At 37.6% G+C, this 27087-nt stretch overlaps 1 protein-coding gene and 1 pseudogene across 3 annotated transcripts in view; one reads left to right on the top strand and one right to left on the bottom strand.

Annotated features, from left to right (window-relative positions):
- LOC139111866 (fatty acid synthase-like) overlaps window positions 1–27087 on the bottom strand; it is a 297920-nt gene that overhangs the window by 87329 nt on the left and 183504 nt on the right. For all 3 annotated transcript variants that reach the window (XM_070672437.1, XM_070672436.1, XM_070672435.1), the window contains one exon: window positions 15099–15497. In XM_070672437.1, coding sequence (XP_070528538.1) covers window positions 15099–15497 — 399 coding nt within the window. The remainder of the gene's footprint in view (window positions 1–15098; window positions 15498–27087) is intronic.
- On the top strand, window positions 11832–13680 carry LOC139111704 (uncharacterized; annotated as a pseudogene).

Genomic DNA, 27087 nt, shown 5'->3' with positions numbered 1-27087 from the left:
CCGAATCTGCAGAACCTCGCCGATCAGGCTACTCCGGAATTTTTAATCGGCCGAGACAATTCAAGAACGTCGCGGTTGCTACCCGCAAATTGAAAATTGTTACAGTTTTTGACTTAATAACAGCTGAGTATATTAAAAACGGCCCGCGAACCGCCGCGGGTAGTTTTTACTTGATCAAACAGAAGGCACGTACTTCCGTCCGTACATCTATTTAACGTTCAAAGTATACAAAAAAGACAACGCCGAAGTAAAACAACAATTGAACTCTAAAATTCTGCATCTTTCATTTAAACTTCCTGTCCGGAGAACGGACTTTACAACACCGGCTACGGTGCAACAGACCTGAGATGGTATGATTGTTATCATTCCTAGGACGGTAAATTCATCTGCGATTAGAACAAAGTCGCGCGCGGGCCGTAAGCTTCACATCGAGCTAGGTCGCAATAATATTATGACTAAACAACCAAATTTTCAATACTCTAAAACAGGAATGCGCAATTGGCCGCCCGCGGGCCAGATCTGCCCCGCAAGGTTTTTAATCTGGCCCGCGATGTCCATGCTTATTTCACAAAAAAGTTAAAAAATAATTCAATTATTTATTTGTAATGCTAGACTGTTTTTCTTTTTTTTTTGTTTATCCATGTCAGTGATGCGATATTGCGATTAAGATCCTGAGTTACCAAAAGTGTGACTCAACAAAAAAGACAATATTGTTACGCTCGGTATACGGAGCCACATGAAGCTGCCGGCTCGCTCCGAAGTTTCGGTTCCCCGTTGCCAGGGGAACGAAGACTATTTATTAATTATGAATTGACAGTTCTGCCCGAGACTTTGATCGGTGTGGATGTAATCCCTAATGTAGTTCTGATATTAAATCGTTTTGTTCTTTTCTAAAACGTCTTTTTTTCTTTCGCCGAGCTCTAGTGCCGCGAGTGTGAGAGAGTGAGAGACGAGTGAGTGAGAAGAGCGAACGCGGAGACGCTCGCTAACCCGTTCCCGGCGTAACAATATGATAGTTTCGAGCCGTTGGCGCTGTCCGCTCTCACAACTATAGTTTAAAGTTGTTGACTGATGCATACTTTGGGTGCCTTCAGTGCTCGGTGCTTTCAGTGGTGGGGGCCATGTCTATCTTTTTCGCCGCTGTTCGGATGTATGAAAGAGATAAGACGGTTTCCTTCAAACATCTTAACTGCTGTTACAAACAAGAACACGGCTTTTACATTGGAAGTTTCACTACTAAGCACAATGGTAATGATAGCGATTTAAAGCTTGCGCCGCTGCGCCTACAATTATAGCTTTACTCCCACCACACGTTGTGACAGCGTCAGTGGCTACCTAGATTGCTACTGAACCAGTGAGCTAAAACACGTTTCTAGCGTCTCTCTTGGGATCTCGTTACAATAGTACGCAAAAATTAATTTTGCTCTGATCGCAGTACGCTCTTGATCTTGTTTCACCTTTCAATTTTATCTAATTACAGACACATTTAATTTTATTTGAAACGACCTGCTTTCGTCGCGTATATCGAATATCGGACTAGCGAGCCCGGGGCGCTCGTCGGGAATGCAGGATTCGATTAAGTAGGTCCGAATGCACTGAGACAGAATTTGGTAACAAAAGAATAACATTTATTACTATTTAACAAAGACGTGCGCTTGGTCAAGCGACGTCGATATAAATATGCGATAAGACAGATATGATAAAATGCGAGATGGACGATATACAATTACGCGGCGAGTACGTCGGGTCCGTAGATCGCAATCGATAGGACGCGTGCGCTACAATAAAGTTCACGGATGGTCACGGTGGGTGTCGCGTATCGGTGGGCGCAGTTTTCGGCGCGATACGTTGTCGAACGTAGATCTATAAAAGATCCTTTTTGGCAGGGCCGGCGGTACGCGGAACGTGGGCGTGGAACGGCGGGCGTGGTCCGCGTAACAATTGTATGTATGGTCGCGGTTTGTTAGGTGCGCGGTTTACAATGACTTCGACGGGGTGTCGGTCGCGAACGATCGATAGATCGGTGGATAGTGGATGCACCTTGACCAGTGTCGTTTAGCCAGAAAGTACTCGGCCGAGGCGGAGAGCACTCCACCCCGAGAATCACGACGGTACGAAACGGGATCTTGGTGCTCCGGTCTATTCGTAACGCAGACTTAGGATCAAAAGTCTTCGAAGGAGGCGGAGTGCGCTCCACCCCACGAGTCGTGAGAAACTGGTAGATCGGAACGAGCGGATCGTGAGCGCTAGGAGTTCCTGGCCGAGACGAAGATTACTTCACCCCATGGTTCGTGCTCTGGGATCGGTTCTTGTTCGCTCGAGAGCGAACGGATGAAGAAGGTGCCGCTGAGTCCCGACATCGACTTTTTATACGTAAAAAGTAACAACGCAGGGTTGCCGGGGCTCAGCGGGGCTTGTGACGTATTCCGACGCGTGACGCCGAGGCCCCTGGAAGCGGCGCGCTCGGAAACGACGGGCCTCGACGTCGACGGCGCGGTTCGGCGGCGCTCGGGATATCTCGTCTAATTCCGCGGATGGACTTAGCCGCGGAACGACTGCGAGCACGCTGCCGTTATATTTCGCGTTTGGTTTAATTAAAAATATAATGTTTGAGGCGCACTGCGTCCCGGGTCCCCGCCGGACGGTGTTGTGTCCGACGGCCGACAGATGTTGTGGCCGGAACGGTGCATCGCCGGATGCACCGTTACACATTTTATTCACGATGTCTGAATCAAAGCGTCGAAAAGTCGATATTAAAAACAGAGCGTTTCAATCAAAATAGTGTTATAGGTATATTGATAATAAACTTGGATAATCGGGCGGTAACTGCTTTATTATAGAGAACGCAAAATAAAAGAAATGTATTTCTGATTAACCCGCACGTGCTCGTTATATTTACTGAACTTAACTAACTGAAGAATAGGCAGCGACCCTGTCGTCCAAACGTATAACCAAAAATTTACCGCGCGACATCTGTATATATTTCACACATCAAATATGCTTCAAATAGACTGAAGAATTTTTTTTATACTTCCATCTTATAAAAATGCGAAACCAACATGTTTGATTTGCAACGAAACAGTTGCTGTGTGCAAAGCAGCAAACTTAAGTCGCCATTATGACACAAAGCATATGGCAAAATATGATAAAGATTTTCCAAAGGGTTTTTCACTTAGAACAGAAAAAATTAATAGTCTTTGTTCATCCTTCAAGCATTCTTAAATAATAATAAAACGCTTGATGTCTAAACAGGAAAAATGTTCTGAAGCATCTTTGCGCATTGCATGGATATTAGCCAAACATATGGTACCATTTTCACATTCTGAAATAGGTAAAGAATGATACAAATTTCAAATATAATTTTGTATAATAAACAAAAAATTGCTGAAATATTTAATAAAATTCCACTGTTTTGTGACTCCATAACTCGTAAAACTGAAATTTGCACAAATTCAGTTCATGAAAATATATTAACTGATCTTATAAAAACACAATTTTTCTCGCTTGCAATTTATGAATCTACAGATACATCTGATGTAGCACAAATGGCGGTGTTTGTTCGTTATATTTTAAATAATAATTATAAAGAAGAATTTTTGACATTGTTGCCATTGCATAATCGAACAACTGGTCAAATATTATTTTAAAATTTTCAACAATTTATGAGCAATAATGGCCTCTCATATGAAAAAGTCCTTTCTGTAGTCACTGATGGTGCACCAGCAATGATTGGAAAAGCAAATGGTTTTGTAGCACTTTTAAAGCAAATTAATCCTAAAATCATTTCATTACACTGCATAATTCATCAAGCAGTTCTTTGCGCAAAACTTTCGGGTAATTTAAAGATGTCATAAATAAAGTTATGTAACTCATCAATTATTTGAGATCTCATTCAGCATTACAGCATCGCTTACTTCGAGCTTTCCTTCAAGAATGTAATTCCGAATACACTGATTTTCTTTTGCATAACGATATACGCTGGTTAAGCAAGGGAAACGCACTTAAAAGATTAATTACTCTGCTAGATAAATTTTTGAATTTCCTTAAAAGTCGAAATACAAAATCTGTTATGGAATATTTTGAGTTTCTTTCTAATAAAAACAATGTTGTTAAAATATGTCTTTTGGGTGATATTTTTTCACATGTCAATGATCTGAATTTAACTTTGCAAGGAAAAGGAAAATTAATTTGCGACATGTGGGAAAAAATTGAAGTTTTCCAAAGAAAGTTAAAACTGTTTGAAAATGATTTAAATTCTAGAGAACTAATTCATTTTCCTTTATTAAAAGCACATTTTGATAACACTATTGACAAAATTCCACAGCTCGAAGAATACGAGAGTTTTTTGAAAGACTTGCAATTTGAATTTGCTTTCCAATTTACAGATTTTTGTCAACTTAAGGATTTATTAAAAGCATTGCAATGCCCATTTAGTTTTGAGACAAATGGTAATTGGATCAATATGGGAGTGCAACTATTTGATCTCGAGAAGGCTAAACTACAATTGGAAATTATTGAATTTCAAGAAAGTAATTTACTACGAGAGAAATTTGCCGAAACAAATGTTGTCAAATTTTGGATAGACACACTTCCTGAACAATCTTTTCCAAATTAAAAAAAAAATGTGTATTTTATTATGCACAATGTTTGGATCTACATATATTTGTGAAACATCATTTTCGAAAATAAATTTAATAAAAAATAAGTTTTGAAATCGAATAACTGATAAACATTTGCGCGATTGCATGCTAGTGGTTAATATCACTTACGAACCAAATTTTAAAAAATTGGTTCAAGATGGAAAAGCACATTTTTCACATTAAGTGTTTACAAGTAATTACCCTTATCTTAAAACTTTTATTTTTTTATTACAATATATAATATAAAATAATTAAAAATATATGAAATAACTAAATACGTAAAAATATGAAAAAGAGACAAAAAATTAAAAAACAACAAAAATAAAAAAAAAAACAAAAAACAAAAATAAAAAAAAACAAAAAAAATAAAAAAAACAAAAAAAATAAAAAAAACAAAAAAAATTTTTAACAAAGGAAATTGACTACGTCTCACCTCCACTTGGTAATTCCTGGATAATTCAAAGAAGACATACAAATGTAAATTTAATTTTATTAATATGGTCCGCGGTGTAACTTTAAATTTTACATTTGGTCCGCCAAAAAATTTAATTGCGCACCCCTGCTTTAAAAAAAGTATGAATGTTTTGTGATAACGTAAAAGTTATAATTTCATCGCTATAGTCAAATATATGTAACGCTGTATTACTTTATTCGATTTTATTTTACGTCGTTTGCTCTGCAAAGTACAATGAGGAAGTAAAATTTTCGGAACGAAAATTCTGTCTATCGGAATACGTGGTGAGTTCTTACAATTCTGGGAACTAATCAAATGCGATAGGCGTGTACATCGCGACCTCGTCGCTGAGTGTCGTCGGTCAACTTTGTTTAGTTTTGCTTACAAAATAATTCATTTCAAGCGTTGTATGGTGTTTATTTAGATATACAGGGTGTCCGAAATATTATTAACAATATTAAAACTGTGGGTAGGGAATTAGATTTGGAGACGAAAAGTCCTTTACGAATTTGTAAAATTCGTAACCATTATTAAAAAAAAAATTAATTTGTCTAGCGCATGAGCGACAAGGAAGCTGCGCGTGAGTGAGCGCGACAGGCGAATGGTTAGAAATGGCGCCGTCGTCTGTCGCGCTCATTCACGCGTAGCTTCCTTGTCGCTAATGCGCTAGACAAATTAATTTTTTTTTCAATAATTGTTACAAATTTTACAAATTTGTAAAGAACTTTTCGTCTCCAAATCTGATTCCCTACCCACAGTTTTAATATTGCTAATAATATTTTGGATACCCTGTATATTGTGTTTACCCATACATTCGTTAAAATCATCATCGTGTACGGCTTGATACGTAACAATGAATGTGTCCATTTCTTTCCATACATAAATGTAACGGAAATCCAGATATGTTTTGTTATATTTGTGGCAAATACAAAACAATAAAAAATCGTAAAAAAAACTAAAAAAATAAAAAATTTTTATAAGAGTTGTTTTGGTTTCAAAATTGCTAATCAAGAAACCAATTAGGTACCACATGCGATATGTGGTGCTTGCTATAATGGGCTATGTTGTTGGAAAAGTAATAAAAAAGGACGAAATTTATTAATTTTAACACCGCGAGGATGTTAATGCAAAGGTGGCCGTATCGTACGCGAATCGAGAAGGTGGTTGTAAAGTCCTTCGATGAGGAGAATCACGCAGGGAACAAGTGATTACGCACGTGTTCGTATGAGATGAGAATTAGCAATGAGTTTCACTGAGATGAATGTCCGCACAGTATTCTTATTGAGTATTCGCATTTGATTGTCTATTTGATTCACTATTGATTCTCTACTGCCGCGTATAATTGAGAGTACAAATTAGTTCGATCCGTTTTTTTGTGGTAAAAATGCATTTATTTCAAAACTTTTAGAACAGAACAGATTAATCAAAGTATTACCCATCATTGGATACTACTTTTTCCTATCTCTCAGGTAATTTTCGAATCCCATCGTTATAAAATGTCTCATCTTTTGAGGCGATCCAAATTAAGAGCCAATTTTCAATTTCTTTGAAAGTGTTACGTCCTGTAACTCCACATCTCCTTTTTCCGACACATGGTAGATAAAGTAGATAGTAAAAGGTATACCGAATGTATTGGGACCAAAGGAGACGGTTCTAAGTTTCCAGAAAAAATAATTCTAACTGACGGAATATCCTGAATCGCCAGATGTATAAAATAAAAGAAGGAACCAAAAACAATTGTGCAACAGATGTGGAATATAAAAAAATCGAAACGAAAAGATTTGTCAAAATATTCATAAAACATTAATAGCTCGGAAGGACTTGGAATATCTTAAACTAACAATAAAATGTCTGGCGGAACACGAGGGAAATTCTGGAAGAAAAACAATTCAGTAAAATCAAATTTCGCCGCGGATCCTAGGGATTAGAAAAAAGGAGGCAAAAAGCCTGTAATAATAAAAATTGGGATACGCGGCTGGAAACTATAAAACTCAGGCAGCAATTGCACGCTGCCGGTAAAAAAAGAGTTACCTAAAGCTTTTTCGAATCTGTTATCTGGAAGCTTGGAAGGGCTAAAACCATGTAGAGGGGAGCTCATAAACATTTTCTCCTGGACCAATAGATATCGGGAACTCCTCACCAAAAATTAGAAACTAAGGGCGAAAACTTAGAAAATTAAGAAGGGCGACCAATAATTGCGAAGACGGAAAAGTGGAGGAATAAGCCTAACAAATAGAATTCAAAATTTGGATAAGACTTAGAATCTGGCGCTGGTCCTCCCCTTTTCCGAGCTTATAAAACCGAGCGTCCCGACGACGCTCGCTCTCAATTCTGTTCTAAAAATCCAGCTTTCATCAGTTACTCAGTTATTCAGAAATTTCAAGTGTTGTGATAATTTGCTGTGGACGAAATAAAGAACCATCTCGAGATCTCATCCGAGTGAATTTGAAGACAACAAGTAGTAAGTGCTATCATTTATTTATTCCCCTTTTTCCTTTAACGGTTCCACTAAATAGTTTTATTTGATTTGTATTCATATATTTATATATGTAAAAAATGAAAATTAAGGGAATAGTCAGGGTGCCGTTCACGCTTAATTATTTCGTTATCTCTCCCTCGAATCCTCTCGTTTTTTCGGGTGCTTCAGCCTATCTAGCGGGTTTCCTTTTGTCGGGGGTTGCGATATGCCGCCAGTAAATGGTGACTATCAAAACCTTGACTTGAGTAAGGCTCCATTCGGCTAGAGGAACCAGAGAAGCTTGGGGTGACAGCGGAGAGATCCGAAAGGAGCTGTGAGACGTGATGCCCAGCCATATTCTCCTCCAAGATTCATTTATTAATTTAATTCATTAAAATGAAATCCTTTTAGTGGAATCATCGAACTTAAGAACCTTAAAGAAAAGCCGGGCTCGCCGAAATCGGCAAATTCGGAATCTGAGGGGCCTTATCCAGTCCTTCTTTATACAATATTTATTCGCGGCGGCGCCAGGGGAGATAAGAACCGACCCTCCCCGAAGAAGAGGAGAGAGGTCGTGGTCCCCTCAACCCCCAGCTCCCCCGACTTCGCCGGCTCCTGAAGAAGTTCCTCTGAACGTCGAAGAACCTAGGGAACTCCCCCCTTCTCCGAATACGCCGAGAAAAAGCGTCAATGCGACCGAACCCGAGCCTGATTTGGAGCAGTTCCGCCCTACGACTCCTTCCTATTCTCCGGACATCTCGATTCATTCTCCAGGAGCTGCACCTAGAGCATGCTCCTCTCCAATTCCGTCCCCGATACCTATTCCTGGGGAGCCTGAGGAGGTCGACTCCTTTGCTGATGACGACACCGTCTTTTGGCAAGAGTCTGACGGCCCAGAGCCTTCCCCCTCCCCCGCCCCGAGCGTGGAGTCCCTCGGCGGGCAAGAGGAACCCAGAGCGATCATAGATCCTCTCCTCGAGCTCCTCCGGAGGACTTGCTCTCCGTGGACGGATCCCGTCCCCGAAAGGGCCTTCACGATAGGCCCTGATTCCTTTGATCCTGAGGAGATCAGGAGAGAAGCCAGCAGGGCATCTCCTGATCAGAACGTCCTCATATTTTATCCCGGGGTGGAACACCCCTTCTTAGCTCCGATCAGGCTGATTGATCGTGTATTTCCGAGATCATCGGCCAGGATCTCGGAAATAATCGAGATCGACCTCGATTAAATATTATTATTTTCTTTTGAACTTTTCTTATGTTATTTTCCCGCGCACTTTTGTAAAATATAAAAAATGTGTTGTTTATTTAATTTAGTTAAAATCTCTGGGTTTATCATTATTATAAATTTTAATTATATCATCTCTATTTAACATCAATTTAAAAAAAAAAAATAAAAAAAAGAATGTTAAATTAAATCTCTTTAAAACAGATTTCTGAAATTTTCTTTTAATGAACCTTTTTAGCTCCATTTATTGCGAAAAACACCTCCGGTTCTTTCCCTGGGAACAAGAAGTAAAATTCTTTCCCTCAAAAGAACAAAAATCGCGCTAATTCAAATCTTTCCTCGTTCTAATACATTCCTAGCGCTTAATACGCGTGACGTTGTCTCGCACGCGTCACGCAAGAATTGGTAGTTGCGTCTCTCTCTCTCTACCCTTTACCTGCTCTCGATCCATTTCCTAGTCATTGAGAACCGGTAATCTTTCCATTAAAATTACTCCTAAACCTGACGTAACAAAAGAAGTGAACCGGTGGCCAGCCAAATCATGTTGCATTTTTGTAACAACCAGTAATCAAAAGGAGTGATGTTCGGAGAATACAACGGGTGCGGTAAAATATCCCACTTGAACGTTTCTAAATATCTTTTTACACATTTTGCGACATGAGGCCGATCGTTGTCATGCAGAAGAATAATCTTGTCATGTCGTTGCTCGAATTCCGGCCGCTTTTCTCGTAGTGCACGACTCAAACAAATTAATTGTAGTCTATAACGATCGCCCGTGATGGATTTCCACAATCATTCGATGCGCTTTTGCTGTACTTTTTTTCCAATTAAAGCAGAAAACTAAACCTCTCGCTGCTAAACCAAATGCTGCTTAATTAGTACAAAATTCGCCATATTCAATAGAGTAAGAAACAAGGTTCTTGACGGAAACTCTAAGCGAACTGTATTGAACATTGTTGACAGATGTCTAATCTCTCTGAAGTTTACCGAAATTAGCTGTTACTATATTTATTCGTAACAGCCAGGGCCATCTTATAAAAACGGACCGAATTAATTTGTACTCCCAATATATTAATTGATACGGGCCACGCACTTAAGGAAGCTGCCGGTCAACTGAGCACGAGGCTCAACACACTGTGTGCAGACCGGTGAATTTAGTTGAGTTGCACACGAAAATGAGTGTCAGCAGATCTTTTGTTTTGCTCTGATAATGAGTGATTAACAATGTAACGATGCCACCGGCGAAAAGCATCGTTCTCTGATAACAACCACCTGACGCCGGCACGACCATCCTGCCGGCGAAAATTCCAGGGCGCGGGGCGCTTCGGTAAGACCGATAAAATATAATTCGGGCGACAAGTCGTTTGTCGTTTGCGCGCTAAGTTCCGCGAGGCGGACTTATCCGAGAGACATCAGATTCGGCCGAACGAACACACAGCGTGTGGTACCGACGAACTCCACGCCAAGCGCCACGTACCGAGCTACCCCCCGTGTTCGCTTTGCGCGATATAAAAAGGAGAAATCGATCTATCCGCCACCGTTCTCGATCCGTTTGTCTAGACGCGAACATCCGATCCGACCGCTTTTTAGTGCGAGCACACAAACGAGGTAGAGTGAACTCTGCCTCGGTCAGGCACTCTTGACGCTCGTTCCGTTTTACTCTTTAGGTAGAAAACTAAGTTCGCGCGACCGGCTCGTGGGGTGAAGCGCACTTTGCCTCCTTTGAGCGATCTCGATCCCGTGTCAGCGATACTTAATAAATGTCTAATACATTATCCTGTCGCACCGTTGTCTACAACCGGGGTGGAGTGATCTCTGTCTCGGCCGAGCAATCTCGGCTACGACAACACCTGGCAAGGTGTTCCGTCCTGCGCTGAAATCTCATCGCGATCGCGTCGCGTCTCTTAATCCGCGCATATTCAATATCCCGCGTTAGACCACCGCGATAAACCACTCCTAGACGAACTATCTGCGTCACGAACCGCGCGCCCGAGTATATCCGCGATCTCGCACGGGCGGCGTCAATACGCCCGCCGAAATTATTGTCGCGATCCGTCTACCGATTTCAGCGTATCGATTTTGCAGATCATACTTTGTCACCGTGACCACGTCTAGCGTCATATACTCTGTATTAACTCTTTGTGAATAATTGACGCCGCGTCTATCACGCGTCCGTCAAGTTATTTAGTGTGATAATAAACGTTAATTTATTTGTCACAAATCAAGTCTCGTACATTCTCGACCCTACAATTTTTTCGAATCCTGCATTTTCGGCGAGCATACCGGGCCTCCGCCGCCTGCCCGATATTTGATACCACAGAATTACGGTCGTTTCAACAAGAAACAATAAGATGAGTTGAACGAGATGAGTAACGGTAAGTGAGAACTTGATACCACGAAACTGCACAAAAGAAGCACACGAAACACACGCTATGATCTCCGTACAATGATTACGAAGGAAGGGCAACGCAAGCCGGTATCTTCTTCAAGAATCGAAGACGATAATTGAACGCGGAAGTAGATATCGATCCGTAACGATCGGCCACGAGGGCTGCCCCGCGGCGGGCTCATAACTAACTACACTAGACTAAATTTCTAACATCTTGAAATAAAAAAAACTACAAAAATCTAAAAATTACTACTTTTGTATGACTAATGTTACAGAATTTAATAATATAATAAATAATAAAGCTCTTAGTATTACAAAATCTATTATCGAAAGAAACTAAAGTTTTCTTTTATCGAAATAGGAATAAAGAGTTTCAATGCAAAAAAAAGTAACAGAAAAACAGTACCGTATAAAACGGCCGCACTACATGTGCTCGCTACAAGGGAACAGACCATTCTGAGGGAACGGTCTGATGCAACTAGGCACGGACCCCGGAAGGTCCTTTTTTAACATTATTAACTTGGGGAAGAACCTTAAAGAATAGCGGCGCCGCCGCTGTTGTTAGGTGGTTAGAAAAGAAAAGTAGCAGGACGCGACATTTGACGATATTCGTCAGAGGGAACCGCCACATATTGTTTTAATATTTAAGTAATGATGAATGAACTAAAACCAAAGAATGGAGGATATTTATAAATTTTTCTAAGCGAAGTCTGAAGGCAGTGTTACTTCATAATACGAATAAATATGCACCAATATCGATAGCATACTCAGTAGTGCTGAAAGAAAAATATACCAATATTAATTAAGTTTAAAAGAAAATCAAGTATTTGGAATAACTAAAAAATTTGTGGAGATTTAAAAAATTTGTTTATGATTTTAAAACAGCAATCAGGCTTTACCAAACACCAATGTCTTCTATGTCTTAGGGACAGTCGAAATTGGAAGAACCATTACGTACAAACACAATGGCCGAAAAGATTCTCTTTAATTTCTAGTTTTACGAACATTATACACAAACCATTACTTCAAACATTCTTCTTCCTTCTCTTCATATTAAACTTGGTTTAATAAAACAATTTGTCAAAGCTCTGGACAAAGGTAGACAATGCTTTGAATACTTAGAACATAAATTTGCGAATTTGTCCGAAGCCAAGTTAAAAGAAAGAATTTTCTATGGTCTTCAAATTCGTACAATGCTACAGGACAAAACGTTTATTACAACAATAAAATATATTGAAAAAGTTGCATGACTTATGTTAAGTTTTTGAGAAGTAGTGAAAAATTCCTTGTGTAATTATAAAAGTAAAGATTTCGAAAAATGTAGCTAACATGGTTCAAAATTTTGGTGAATTAGTATGTTTAGTGAATCTAAAATTACATTTTCTCCATTCACACTTAGATAACTTTTTAGAAAATTTTGGAGATTACAGTGAAGAATAAGGGGAGCGATTCCATCAAGATATTAAAGAAATGAAGCACCGATATTAAGGACAATGGAATAAAAACATAATGGCTCATTTTGTTAGATGTTAAAAAAAGATAATATAACAAGGGAGAAATGTAAAAGAAATCTACTTTACAGGTCATTTAAAAATAAAGGAGTGCGTAAGCGCAGACGAAAGTAAGACATTATTCGATCATTTGGGTCAAGTTTGATCATAAATTGAGTACAACGTTTCAGCGGATCAAAATATATAAGACTAGATTAGTCAGATCGCCAGCACAGAGTATTTTATTGTGGGCCTGTGTAATTGTATTATAGTCATTCACAAAATTATTCGAACACTTTTAAATTTTTACGTTTAATCTTTGTATTTTTAACATGTGTACTGTTCGAAGTGGGCAATCGGTCGCTTATTCTGCTTATTTCTCGTTAAAATTTGTTTTTATCGCAAGGTAAAATATTCTTTCCGTTGTCTTATTTGTTTCGAATTTTTCATCTTGTTATTTTCACATCTATATTTGTTTTCGACGCTTGCCGTTAACTTTAAATCAATTTTACCTGACAATCTAATTCTTGGGGAACTTACCTATCCCTACTCGCGAAAAAGACGAGTCGCTAGCCAGACGAGCTATAGTTTACTTTTCCTCATAATTCATTTCTCACGCTTTGTAATTCGACGACAGTGTAATAGCAATCGCCGATAATCGTCCTTTTAACCCGTCAGGAAGACAATTACCAAGTGTAATTTCTTAATTTTTTTTTCTTGTAAAGATCTGCGGTTGCAATCGATAAACTACTCGCGTTCCTATCAGAAGATTTCCGTCGTGACTAGTCGAACGAAGAAGATTTTCGAATTTAAGTCTACAGAGATCTTCACAAGATCATTGTATGTGTGTTTACAGACTGTTATTACATTATATTAAATTTTGTTATTGAAATCACATTATTCCAGTTATTTGTTTACCGCGCCGAACTTGCTGAGTAACTAAGCGAAAATTTTTGTCCAACAGCAAACACGTACAAATAACAACAAAAATATATTTTGTTTTATAATGTTATACAATAGAGGTACTAATATTCCAGCTACTTTTTTCTTATTAATTTAAATTGTTTATAAATAAAAAGAAACACCATAACATAACGAACTTTTACATCACAAAATTATTTGGACACTTTAAAAATTATATTATATAACTAAATAAACAAACTAATAAATAAACTAAATTACCTTTAATATTTGGTGAGAAATACTTTATGTTTGATGACGTGCTGTAACCGTGTTGGTACAGAAAAAATTAATTTTTTTAGATAATTTACGCCAATTTTTTGCCATAACATAAAGGATTTCCTACCAAATATTAAAGGTAATTTAGTTTATTTATTAGTTTGTTTATTTAATTATAATATAATTTTTAAGGTCCGAATAATTTTGTGACGTAAAAGTTCGTTATGTTATGGTGTTTCTTTTTTTTTATAAGCAATTTAAATTCATAAGAAAAAAGTAGCTGGGATATAAGTACCTCTATTGTATAACATTATAAAACATAATATAGTTTTTGTTCAATCAACAGAAAATTAAATTAAATTGTTTGAAAGTATATTCCGCTTACTCGAAAATTTGTCTTAGATCGCGATCATTTCGGTGTTGTTTTTGTTTGTATATTATTTTTGTCGGTCTCCTTGGACCTCTTCGTGTTTATCGCTGCTTCGCTTTCTTCCTATTCAATCAGTCCATTCCGGTTTTATCTGGTTTTCCCTCGATCTTTCCTCGATTTCCTTGCACTGTTTCCTCAAAACCTGGCTCCATTCAGCGAAAGATCGAGCAGTTTTGCTCGAACTCCGATACTGTTCCTATCGAAAAAAGCAGCTCAACTCGTTCTCATCGTAGCTCTCTGTATCGCTTGAGACTACTCTTCTTTTTTTTGGTTTTCACCGCGTTATCTACGGTTTTAAATTATATTTGTAAATCGCGGAATTCAGTAATTTTTTGTATCTTTATTTTTTTTCTTGTACTGCAAAGATTCGAGTCCGCGGCTATAATCGGCTCGTGTATCAAGATCTCCGTCGTTCGCGTCAAGATCTCCGTCGATCGGGCGATTAATTTCGTCATTGGTTTGCTGCTGATGGATGTTTTTTTAGACATTGATTACTACACTGTTGCTCAGAGTGCGTCAGAATGTTTCGAGCACACCTGAGCTACGAAAAAGTTTTCTTTGCTCAATAAATATCTGAAGCAAATTGAAGGTATCCGATTGATTTTCCACCGTGCTTATATCTCCGTGGGTGGTGAATCTTATATTAATGTAATCGATATGCCGGCTGGCTCTCTAGCGACGGCGCGGCGTAGCGCAACACGCCGGGTTGCCGTTACTGCGGCGCTAACTGTGATAGAGTCAGCCGCCACAGTACACATGTTAAAAATACAGAGGTTAAATATAAAAATTTAAAAGTGTACGAATAATTTTGTGAGCGACTGTATGTTACTTACGTCTTTCTTCAATTGGGCAATTTTGAATTAAATTTATATGACATTTCGGATCAATTATCAGTTTGCGAATTTTTGTTGGCACAAAAAGACTTCGCGAATTTTGTCTTAAGATCATTATTTGTAACATATTATCCATAAATGCCACCCAATTAGATGACCAGGCGATATGACCATTTGTTCCTGTAATTGATGTACTTTTTAGTCCACGAAATAATCCTTTATATTGAAAACCACGAAGCCTTAGTTCTTTATAAATGTCTTTAGTACTCATTTTTTCATTGTCATGAATATGTTCCAAAAGATTACAAAACATTTTTTCATTGTTGATATTATTTGGAATTCGCACTATTCCAGTAACGATAACGTTATTTCCTTCAATTATTTCGAATCTGTTACTACCTAAATATAAACAATAATATTAGTGCAATGTATTATAACTCTAAAAAATGTATAAGATATAGTACTTACAAGAAGAGTGCACGGTTTGACTCGTCATCGATTTTGATCTTTTTTTATTTGATGAATTTATATAAAAAAAAGTTGATTTATGTTCAAGCTTTTCGTCCAATGTAATTTGTAACAGTATTTATTTCTTTTTAATTTAAAATTTAAAGAACCGTTATAAGGGCTAAACAATAGCATTGAAACGACCATTCGTGATTCCGAAGATCCCGAACTACGGCCACTGGGCGGGAATTTGCGAATCGGCCGGGAGTAGCTCGTCGGACTTCCGGGTTCGAAAAAATGGTCCAAATGCATTGAAATTGAATAAAGTAATTATATAACAATTAACAATTTTTTAACTAAGCGTGTATACAGTTGTTAGCGCCTATACGAGTATCGCAGAGCGAATCGCGGTGACAGTATTATTATGGACGGTGACACGGCCCTGGTACGCAAAAGACCGTGCAGTTTATCGCCGGAATCGAAATATACACAGTACAGATTCAGCGCGACGTATTCAATTGAGATACACCTGTGCTCGGTTAAGGCGGAGATTACTCCACCCCGTATATTGCGACGGTGCAACGGGATTGTCAGATGAATCAGCGGACCGATAACGGAGAACCGAGAGAATACTCGGCGGAGGCAAAGTTTGTTCTACCCCACGGATCTGTTAAACGACGTTGTCGGTTCGGAATGGGCCAAGAGGCAAGTTGATCATCTGATCGAGGCAGAGTTTACTCTAGCCCGGCTCTGTGCTTGTTCCAAGAGGCGGTCAGGATCGGATGCTTGCAAGAAACGAGCGAATCGAGAATAGTCCAAATCTTCTCCGGCATCGCCTTTTTATACGGCAAACAGGCGATTGCCAGGGGTATCCCGATTTATGGCGCTCGGTGCGGCGCGGATTGAAATCGTTCGGGCCTTGTGTCACTGGCGCATTCTGCGAGACTTGGTTTCAATTGGCTATGTCCGTGCTTCGGACTTAGCACATGAATGGTGGTCGGCATACTGCCGTTTTTCTGCGAGCGTTTTGAACACTTAAAATATGTTTGGTGCGTGCCGCGCCCGAACTCTTCGCGGGTCGGTTCTTTGAACTAACGTCTGGCCGGATTTTGCCGGACTGATGCATCTTTGCAGGGTGCATTGTTACAGCATATTTTTGATTGATGCTGTTAGTTCAGCAAGAGTGGACAGAGCTAGTAAGTCATAAATTCCAGGTTCAAAAACTGGGTTGTCTTTTTTGTTTTACAGGGTGTTCGCAATCAAGTAAAAAAGTTTTTAATGGTAGGTAGAACTTCCGTAAATAAATAGAGAAATCCTATACTATTTGCAATTAGGGAATTAATAATCGAGATAAAAATATTTAAAGATTTGACGCCCTCGTGCAAGTAAGAACGCGCCGTTCGAAGCTACCGAGACGTTGGTGGACCTAGAGGAATGGTCTATCTCACTCTATTTACAGAGATTTATAGATTACTCAAATCTCTGTAAATAGAGTAAGATAAGCCACACCTCTAGGTCAATCAACGTCTCGGTAGCTTCAAACGGTGCGTTCTTACTCGCACGGAGGCATCAAATTTTTAAATATTTTTATCTCGATTATTAACCTCTAAATTGTAAACTGGTATAGGATTTTTCTATTTATCTACGGAAGTCCTACCTACCATTGAAAACTTTTTTACTTGATCGCGGATACCCTGTATATTATTAAATATATAAAAAATAAATATTTTTTAAACATTCATTATTAATTATGCAAATTTATATATTTTTTAAATATTTTTAAATAATTTTAAATCGTGTTAAAAAATACGCTTTTTTCGTAATTTTACGAAAAAAAGAAAAAATTTCCTAACTATTTTAGAAATCTCCGGGTGTAATCAACGAATTTTAAAGCATAATAAACATGAAAGATGGGAAGAGGGACGAGATAGTTTGATAGAAAATCTTGATCTTTTTTTTGTAAAGTTAGGAAAATTGCGTATTTTTGAACACAATTTTAAATTATTTGAAAATATTTACAAAAATAAATAAATTTGCATAATTAATAATGGGTATTTGCAAAATATTTATTTTTTATATAATAAATATGTTGGAATAGGCGCTGGGAAGGTGACTGAATAAGCCGGGACACACTCAGTAGCGGGGATAAATAAACTTTTAATAATAAACTCGTTGGTGGCAAATCTTACACACATCGCCAGTACGAACGCGCACGGAAGAAGAAAGAGAAAAACAATAAGTAGTAGTGAAGTTTACGCGCGTTATATACAGAGGCCGACAGTGTTCCTTGGCAAGGCGCCCGCGCAATATGAACGCTTATTTCTAATAAAATAATATTAAAAAAAGACAACTCAGATTTTGAATTTGGGTTTTCTGACTTATTAGCTCAGCCTTCTTGTTTTGACAACAGCATTAATCAAAAATATGCTTTTCTTAGTCCTTATAATGGTCCTGTAAAATTTAAATTAAAAAAAAATTGTTACAAGGCGTATTAAATGGAAAACTCGAACACGAATCAACTTTTTTTATATAGATTCACCAAAAAAAAAGGAGAGCAAAGTCGGTGACCAGTCAACTGTGTACTCTTCTTGTTAGTGTCAAAAATCGTCTACAATTTTCAATGACTTTGCAGTTATTCAATTTTTTACCTGAATGTGGTGAAGATTGTAAATAAATACATCCAGGGTCTCTTATTTTAATCTTTCCAGGTAATGATTTCGAAAGATATGAGAAATATAGAAAAACGTTTCAGATAAACGTTATTTGATTCAAAGGAGGACACAACGTGGTACCATTATAATAATAAATAATTTATAAAGAGTTTCATTAAAAAAAATTTAAGGTGACTTTCTTGTCATTTACAAATAACTGTTCAAGATCCAATAGTACCATATTATGTCTCACTTTGAATCAAATAACTTTTGTCTGAAACGTTTTTTTGTATTTTTTATATCTTTTGAAATTTTTGTCTAAGGAGATTAAAATGAGACACCCTGTATAATCTAACAATGAGAGTTGTAAAATTAATAATAATGTAATTTATTTAATTATTTTTTCTTTTTATAAAATAGTACAATAATTAAATTAATTACATTATTGTTAATATTATTACAGAGATGTAAAAACAAGTTAAAAAAAAAGAAAAAAAAATACATTAACATTACTCGAACCAGCGATCCTGCGCTTACTAGACTAAAGCCGTTCGCGCTAAGCTACCACGCTACTTCGAAAATAGGTATAACCATTCGGTATTCAAACACATCGAAAATGATTAAACTTAATTTTTTTGCTTATTTTTGAGAAGCGCATCGATTGGCTCTACTAGATTAATATAAAAATACCAATCTTCAAACCCTGAGAGTTTGAAAAAAATTGGTGTTTTATTATCCTTGAACTCCCTTTGTAAGTTGTATATTTAATTTTACTTTATATCAAGAGATTGATATTTGTTAATTTTAATATTATTTACACATTTAAAAAACTAAAAAATTTTAGACTATACAAAGTTTTAACAGTTTTCTTCTCGCTCATTTGATCAAACGTTTTAATATATTACTCGATGTTTAGAGTACTGCATTGTTTGTATTTTGTGCATCGCGCGTTTGTCCAAAAAGACTGTGATACGCGTTGTTATCATCTCTGTCACGCGCGAGTTGTATGATCTAATAGCTGATCTAATAGCAGATCGATTTCTAGACCGCGTGATACTTTGCGCATTGTTGTGACAGTGGCTGGCTCGTCGAGCGTCCTCTTTTTCGGTCAAGCATGTTATTCTTTACGAAGAGGCATTGTTTTCAGACTTTCAAATCATTCATCAGTGACGTACTTCTGGCGCTATAATCATCCGAGATTTTTCTGGAAGTCTCGCATCGTATAAAACAGCCCGGTTTTAACTCGTCGCAATCAGTCGATCACATTCGCACCGCTGTATATATCGCACTGTAAAAGTTTCATATACGCTGTTTCTATATACTTGTGTCGCGATTCCACGGTCTCGTGATGATACGTATTGCAGAAAAAAGAATCTGCAGATTCTTTAAAACAAAGCTCACGTGCTACATTGCTGCATGTATTGTTTGTATAGTTTCTATATTCGTAGTTTGCGAAAATAAATGTCATGTAATTCGTAAAACTATTCCGCATTTTAGATATAGACTGTTGTGACTTTATGAATTCAACTGCTTTAGCGAGTTTTAACAGTTATTACGCTGCGAAGATGTTACCGCGATCGTGGCCGGATCGTACAGATCAAGAAGGCAGATATTAATCACTTTGATGAGGGAAACTTATACAGGGATCGTGTGATCGCGCTCGTGATCGTTAGAAATTATTCGCACTGAGTTTCACCTTTGAGTTCTTGCAATGTTTCTTGGCGATGAGTTTTCTACTTTTGAGTTTTTACTTCACAACTGAGTAATTACTAACATGTACAATTCTGTTAATTAGTACGGGCCGTGCACTTGAAAAGCTGCCGATCTACTGAGCACGAGGCTCAACACGCCGCATGCAGATTGATGAGTTTTCTTGAGTTGCATAATTGAGAATCAGTAAGCACACAAGGTTCACACGGTGAACTTTGTACGATGATTTAGCAGGAAGAGTTACACGAGCTGGTATCGCCTTCGAGAATCGGAGGTGATAATACTAGTCAACAAATTTAGATTTATTTTCTGCTTCGACAATAGGTAAAGTCAATTTTCACTAATTTAGATGCGCTGAATCCGAATGTGTTTGTGAAAATTGTTCATTAACTCTAGTTTCAAAGATGTAAGCAATTGAAACTCCTTAAAACGTTATTTTGGCTATTTTTGGTCGAGTGTAACTTTTCAACGAAACGTGATAAATGATTTGCAAACGTCTTAAAAGAAAACTTATATCTTGTATTTTATTAAGAATAAATTTACAATATTTTGACATTTTTTTTCAGGACGTTTTATTTCAATTTTTGTGAGTAAGCGCATCCACATCAAGTTAATCGGAAAGTTTAACAAAATTATCAACACAACCGGACTCCGTTTTATTTTTGTTGTTATTTTTCATCATGCGACAGATGACGCAAAAGTTCATATTTAATACTTTCAATTTCGTAATCAGTCACTCGAATAGAAGCACGAACAAAAAAGTTTTATATTAAAGGTGAATTATTGCACACAAAGTTTTACAATGCTGAATATTTAAAGATTCTTTAACTTTTTTTGGTGGAAACCTTATTGTAATTTTGAGCGTATTAACCTGATTAAATCGTTCTTATAATGAGAAACTTTACGCATATAGAGTAACAAATAAATTAAAAATTTTGTAGTTACGGCTGAAGAATAATTCTTATGGAAATAAAGTATTTTCATATGTAGAGGTTTTTCACTTTCTTCCATACAACTTGAATACTGTCCAAGATATCAAAAAATGTTTTATACAAAAGTTTTATGGTAGAAACACCTCTGTTCAACTGCAGTAATAAAATAAAAAAAAAATTTTTTTTTAATATTATAAACAATTTTGTAAACAAATTTTTTATCTAATTCTGTTACTGCAGTTAAACAGAGATGTTTTTACCATAAAATTTTTGTATAAAACTTTTTTTGCTATTTTAAATAGTTTTCGAATTATATCGAAAAAAGCAAAAAGTCTTTTATTTATAAGGGGTGGTTTCATCCTTTTAAAGTGAAATGTAGCACAAACAAAAAATAGTTTTGTGTTACAGATGAACTACTACATGCACACAAAGTATCAGATTTTTTTGTATTTCCGGGTTGCGTAACCTTCCTTGTTAGAAAACGATCGATTTAATCGTTGTTGAGATCCGGTAATCCCACTTGTTAGTGGAAACTAAAATATAACAATGCAAAATAGACAGATAGATAGATAAATGCTTTATTTTCTTGCTGGGTACATTGCGCGAATTTCCGCTCCGCTTATATTATTTTCTAACAAAAACAAAAAAATTAACAAACAACTTATTTTTTCGCAGTGTAGAAAGAGATAGAGAGACATACACAACACTCATTCCTCATCCTTCCTCATTCACCTTTGGGACCTCCCCTTCCGGCGTATTCTCTTTTTTTTCCTCATTCTCCTCATTCACATCTTCACTTACTCTTCCCCTTCTGACTTCCTCCAATTTTTTCATCCATTCTTCACTCTCACCTTTCTCCCCTAATATCACTCTTACCATTTCATCCCACCCTTTCTCTTCTCCCCAATCCACACATCTTGCCCACACATGTTCCCAAGTTTCTTCTTCCCCGACACATACCCTACACTTTCTCTTTTCTTCCCTTTCCCAGTATCTATTCCCTCTCATTTCTTCTCCTAGTCTGTATCTGGCCACTTTCTGCCACCTTTTTTCCTTCCACCCCTTTTTCAGATATTCCGGATTTCCTTCCTTCTTCACCCTTCCGTACCACTTATTATATTTTGACTTTCGTATTTTTTTCCACCTTTTATCTCTTTGCATCCTCTCTTCCTTTTCTATAAAATCTTCCCCTTTTAATTCCCTTTCCTCCCTCTTATCTTTTATCTCCTTTAGATTCCATCCTTTCTCTTTATAATATTCTTTCCTTTCCTTTTCCCATTTTTCTTCCACCTTGCCCACCTTCGCTCTTTCTCTTATCTCCTCACAACATCTTTTCGCCAGCTTCCCCCCTCTTCCTTCTCCAAGTCTTCTCTCGTAACTCCACGCTCTCATTTCTGCCCTTCCTTTCAATTTCTCTCTCTGCAGCTTCTCCCTCACCATATATCCCGGCGTGCACCTACTCACTCCTACAATCCACCTCAAATACCTTTCCTGCAATCTCTCCATTTCCTCCCTCTCCTTCCACCCCCATATCTCAACTTTATAGCTAACTACTGACCACACCAGCTTATTATATAACCATATTCTCTTCGCCCAATCCTTTCCAAATTTTCGCTTACCTAGACTCCACACCTGCCCCAATACTGCTGCTCCTTTTCTCATCCTATCTCTTATCTGCTCTCTCTGCCCTTCATTTGCCATTACCACATATCCCAAATATTTAAACTTTCTTATTTCTTCCAATTCCCTTCCCTTCCATTTCCACGTTATTCTCTTTTGTCTTCCCTCTCCTTTTCTGCATCTCATCACTTTCGTCTTTTCTATGTTCACTACTAGTCCTTTTCCTTCCATGTACTTCTCCAAACTTTTTAGTAATTCCATCATTCCAGCCTCATTTTCCGCCAGTATCGCCACATCATCCGCGTATGCCAGCGAGAATATTTTTTCTCTTTTTACCTTAATTCCTCCCCATCCTCCTTTTTCCAGTTCTTCGTCCAGATCTGCTATTAGCACTGTAAACAGACTCGGATTCAGCGGGCATCCCTGTCTCACTCTTTTATCCGTCTAGAATCTTTTTCCCTCCTTTTCTCTTACTCTCACCTTACTTATCGTTTCTTCCAATAACTCCTCACATCTCACCACCAATCGCTCTCTCACTTACCTCTCTCTCATAGTCTTCATCAGCACCTTTCTGTCCACTGAGTCAAACGCTGCTATCATATTTACAAAGGTCATCACCATTTTTCCTTCTCTTTTAGTCACTTTTTTATTTATCAAATAGTTCAAGACATAAACTTGGTTTATTGTCCCCATATTTCTTCTGAATCCTGTTTGACTCGGTGGCAGAATCCCCTTTTCCTTTATTTATTTTCTCAATCTCTCTGCCAACACTGCCGCATAAACCTTGTATGCTGACTGTGTCAGTGTTATCCCTCTATAGTTCTCCGTCTTCTCTCCTTTATCCTTTTTCCTTATCGGCACTACTATACCCTCCCTCCAGTCCCTAGGAAATCCCTCCCCTCTCCACACCCTATTACAAATTTCCCATAACCACCTCTTTACTTCTTATCTTAACCATCTCCATAACTGATTTTCAATTCCATCACTTCCTGAAGCTTTACTTTCTTTCAATTTCTTAATTATTTCTTCTATTTCTTTTCTCTCGATTTCCATTTCATCATCTCCTATTCTTCTTTCTTCCCCTCCCCTTACTCTCCACTCTACTCCCCCAACATATCTCTAAAGTGCCTATCCCATTCCCTTATTTTAATTTTTTTATTTATTCCTTTTCTCCTTTTTCTTCCCTTGTTTATTATCTTCCATACCTCCCCTTCCGTTTTTATTTTTTCTATTTCCTTCTCCCATTTTTCCCTCTCTTCTTTCTTTTTCCTTTCGCACAGCTCGTTGTATTTTCTCTTCTTTTCTTTATACCCTTTACCATCTCTTTCATTCTCTTACACTCTTTATCCCACCATCCTTCTTTTGCCTTTTCTTTTTTTCTTTCCTCTCTTTCTTCCCTCTTTATCTTTATCATCGTCTCTTCCACCTTTTCTCTCAGTTTCTTCCATCCCTCTTTTATCCCTTGCCATTCTTCCTCCCTCTTTCCAAAAATTCTCTCAAACTTCTTTTTTTCTTCTTCTGTCCAAATTCCCTTTATCCTTTTTCTTTTTCCATTCTTTTTCCATTGCTCTTTACACTTCCCTCCTCTTATTTTTACTATAATCGGTTGATGATTCGAGTCTATTTTATCTCCTATACTCATCCTTACCACTCTTTCTCTCGTATCCTTGTTTCCTATCACGTAATTAATTACCGACCTTCCCTGTTCTCCTATGTACGTCCACTCCCCTTTTTCATCTCCTTCTATGTTTCTATTAACAATTTCCCAACGCACCTCTTCCAACATCTTACAAAACTTCTTTCCCTCTTCATTCATTTTTCCATCTTTTGACTTTCTGCTTTCTTCTTCCATCCCACTCTCCATTTCCTCTCTTACTCTTCCCCCTTCCTTTCCCGTTCTTAAATTAAAGTCTTCTCCTATTCTTATCCTTTCTCCGTCCCTCCTCTCTTCCATCCACTCACTCAGTCTTTGTGTTATTCTATCCAGGTTCCTGTTTACATATAACCCTATCACTCTCCACCACTCCCCTCCCAACCGCACCTTCACTACCATCATACCCTCCTCCTTTTCTACCAATTCATCCCTTCCTCCCTCAATTCTCTCTCTTATTCCTACTATCATTCCTCCCATCGCCCTACCCTTTTTATTTTTTCTTCCCGCCTCCTGCATTTCCCATTTATATCCTTTCGGTAACCTTTTTCTTATTCTTTCCCACCCTTTTTCTTGTAGCCACGTCTCACTCATACAAATCATGTCCCATTCTTTTAATCCTGTCCAGAATTCTTCATCTTTATTTTCCAGTCCCGCCACGTTCCAAAAACCTATCTTAAAAATTTTCTTTCTTCCTTCTTTTTCATCCTCTTTTCCTTTTTACTCGTTCTTTTTTCCTTTTCCCATGTTTCCATTTGTATTCACGTTCTCGTCCTTCTTCTTCTCTTCCTTCTCCCTCGCATTATCTATCAACTCTTCTAAAAAAACCTCTCTTTCCTTCTCCTTTTAACTCTTTCTCTTTTAAATTTACTTCTTTTCTTCTTTCTCTTATTTTCCATTCTCTAAACTTTTCCTTTCTCTCCTCCCATATCCACAGCTTATCTTCTATCCATATTTTTATATATCCTACTCTTACTTTCTTTCCTTCTCTTCTTAATTTGTCTGCTTCCTTCCTGATTCTCCATTCAATCATCCTTTCCTTTTCCGTTAAGTCATCTGCTATCCATTTTTTCCTCTGCCTCAATTTCCCTTTTCCCCTTATAACTTCCAACTTTTCTTTTAAACTTCTAAGTTTCACCCATACCATACCCACTCTCTCCTTGTTCACCGCTCCTATCTTTGTCACTTCCTCTATCTTTACCTCCGCCCCTGTCACCTTGACTATTTCCTCTACTTGCTTTTTTACCTCATCTATCCCCTTTTCTTTTATTTCCACCCCCCCCCCTTATTATTATATTATTTTTTCTCTCTTCCCTTTTCATTATCTCTTTCTCCATTTCCAAAGTCTTTATTCTTTCCTTTAATCTCTTTATCTCTCCTAAATTTTCATTTTCTAATTGCTTCCCCCTTTCTTTTTTCTTTTTTCTTTTTCTTCTTCTTCTATACCCATTTTTTCTCCTCTACTTTCCCATTCTTTCACTCTCCCTTTCAATGCTTCTATTCTCTTCGTCATCATCTCTTTTCCCTTTTCCCATCCTTTTTTTAAATTTTCCATCCATTTTCTCATTTCCTCCTTACTCTCTCTTATTTCCTTTATCTCCTCTGTGATTATTCTAAATCGTGCTCTCATTTCTTTAACTATCTCTAACCACTCTTCTTGCAGTTTCTCCTGCACGTTCTCTATCACTTTCTCCGGTGATCTTACCACCTTCATGCTTTTCTTGAAAACTTCCAATTCTTCCAATCTCTCTTTCTTTTCCTATTGCCTTTCCTTCCTCTTCGCTCTCTCTTAAAAACTTCCATGATCGGCATGCTATTCGATCTTTCTCTCGCAAGGCTCTCGGCTTTTGTTGGTCTTCTTCCTTTTCTCTTTTCTGTATTATCTCCTTCCTCAATCTCCTCCTCTTTTCCCTTATCTAGATCCTCTTCCCTTTTCTCGCTCATTTTTCTACTATTTCTATCTTTTTATTACCTTCCCGATCTTATCACTTCCTTCCTTATTTTCCTGCTTTATCTTCCTATCCGATCTTTCTTTTATTCTACTTTCCGCTTCTCCCTCCACGCGGCGCCACTAATTTTTCTGTGGTGGACCCGACAGGCCTCGCGATGACCGGGAGCGCCGCCGCCGACCAATAGGCGGCCAGGAAAGAATATAATAAAGACATGTAGTATACTCACTATAGAGACACTCTCTCATAAGAATCTGTACACGCTTGTAACTCGTTCCGTAAAGAAAAGAAATATATTCTTAATTGTAATAGTTATAAGAGAACAGTGTAGTTAAATATACTCACCCGACATCCTGAGCATTCCGGTGGATAGACAGGACAGACTTAATTGTAGCAACCGCTACACTGTGTCTTTACTCCTAATCTCACTAATCTACTCCCTATTATTTCCTTTCTTCCTCCCTTATCCCTTCTTTCCTTACCCTCCCTTCAATTGCCCTTCTACCTTCCTCCCCTCTATCTCCCCTCGTCTGCCCTCTACCCTTACCCTCCTTTTCTTTTCTCTAAAAGACCGTTTCCAACCTCGGTCGCTACACTCACACGTCATTCACACTCACAACCGGAAGTAAAAGTCTAACAATGCAAAGTATGAAACATTAATTTTTGCACGCGATGTAAATTGCGCAAAAGGTTTAAATCGTCGATCGATAATCATAAAACACTGTCAGGTACGTCAGTATGTTTAGAACTGTGCATTTTAACGGACCAAATACGAGGAGTACATATCTTTTTCACTTTTCCTGTCGACGATGAGAGTAATAAGAATAATAAAAATAATAATGACGTCAACGTATCTTAAGCAAAAGTTTTACATTTCTATCCATCTTTATATTTTAGCTTTTAGGCCAAGTAAAGCAAAAATAAAAACACTTTTGTTATTAAAATTGACCCTAAGCTTTTTAATGGACATACTTAAAACTTGATTGTTTCAGCCGTTATTGATATCTAAAATAATCTCAGCTGTTGTCA

The sequence above is a fragment of the Cardiocondyla obscurior genome, linkage group LG25 (assembly GCF_019399895.1).
Source record: "Cardiocondyla obscurior isolate alpha-2009 linkage group LG25, Cobs3.1, whole genome shotgun sequence".
NCBI lineage: Eukaryota > Metazoa > Arthropoda > Insecta > Hymenoptera > Formicidae > Cardiocondyla > Cardiocondyla obscurior.
Note: the sequence above shows the minus strand (reverse complement) of the source record. Positions and strands in the feature narration are given on the sequence as shown.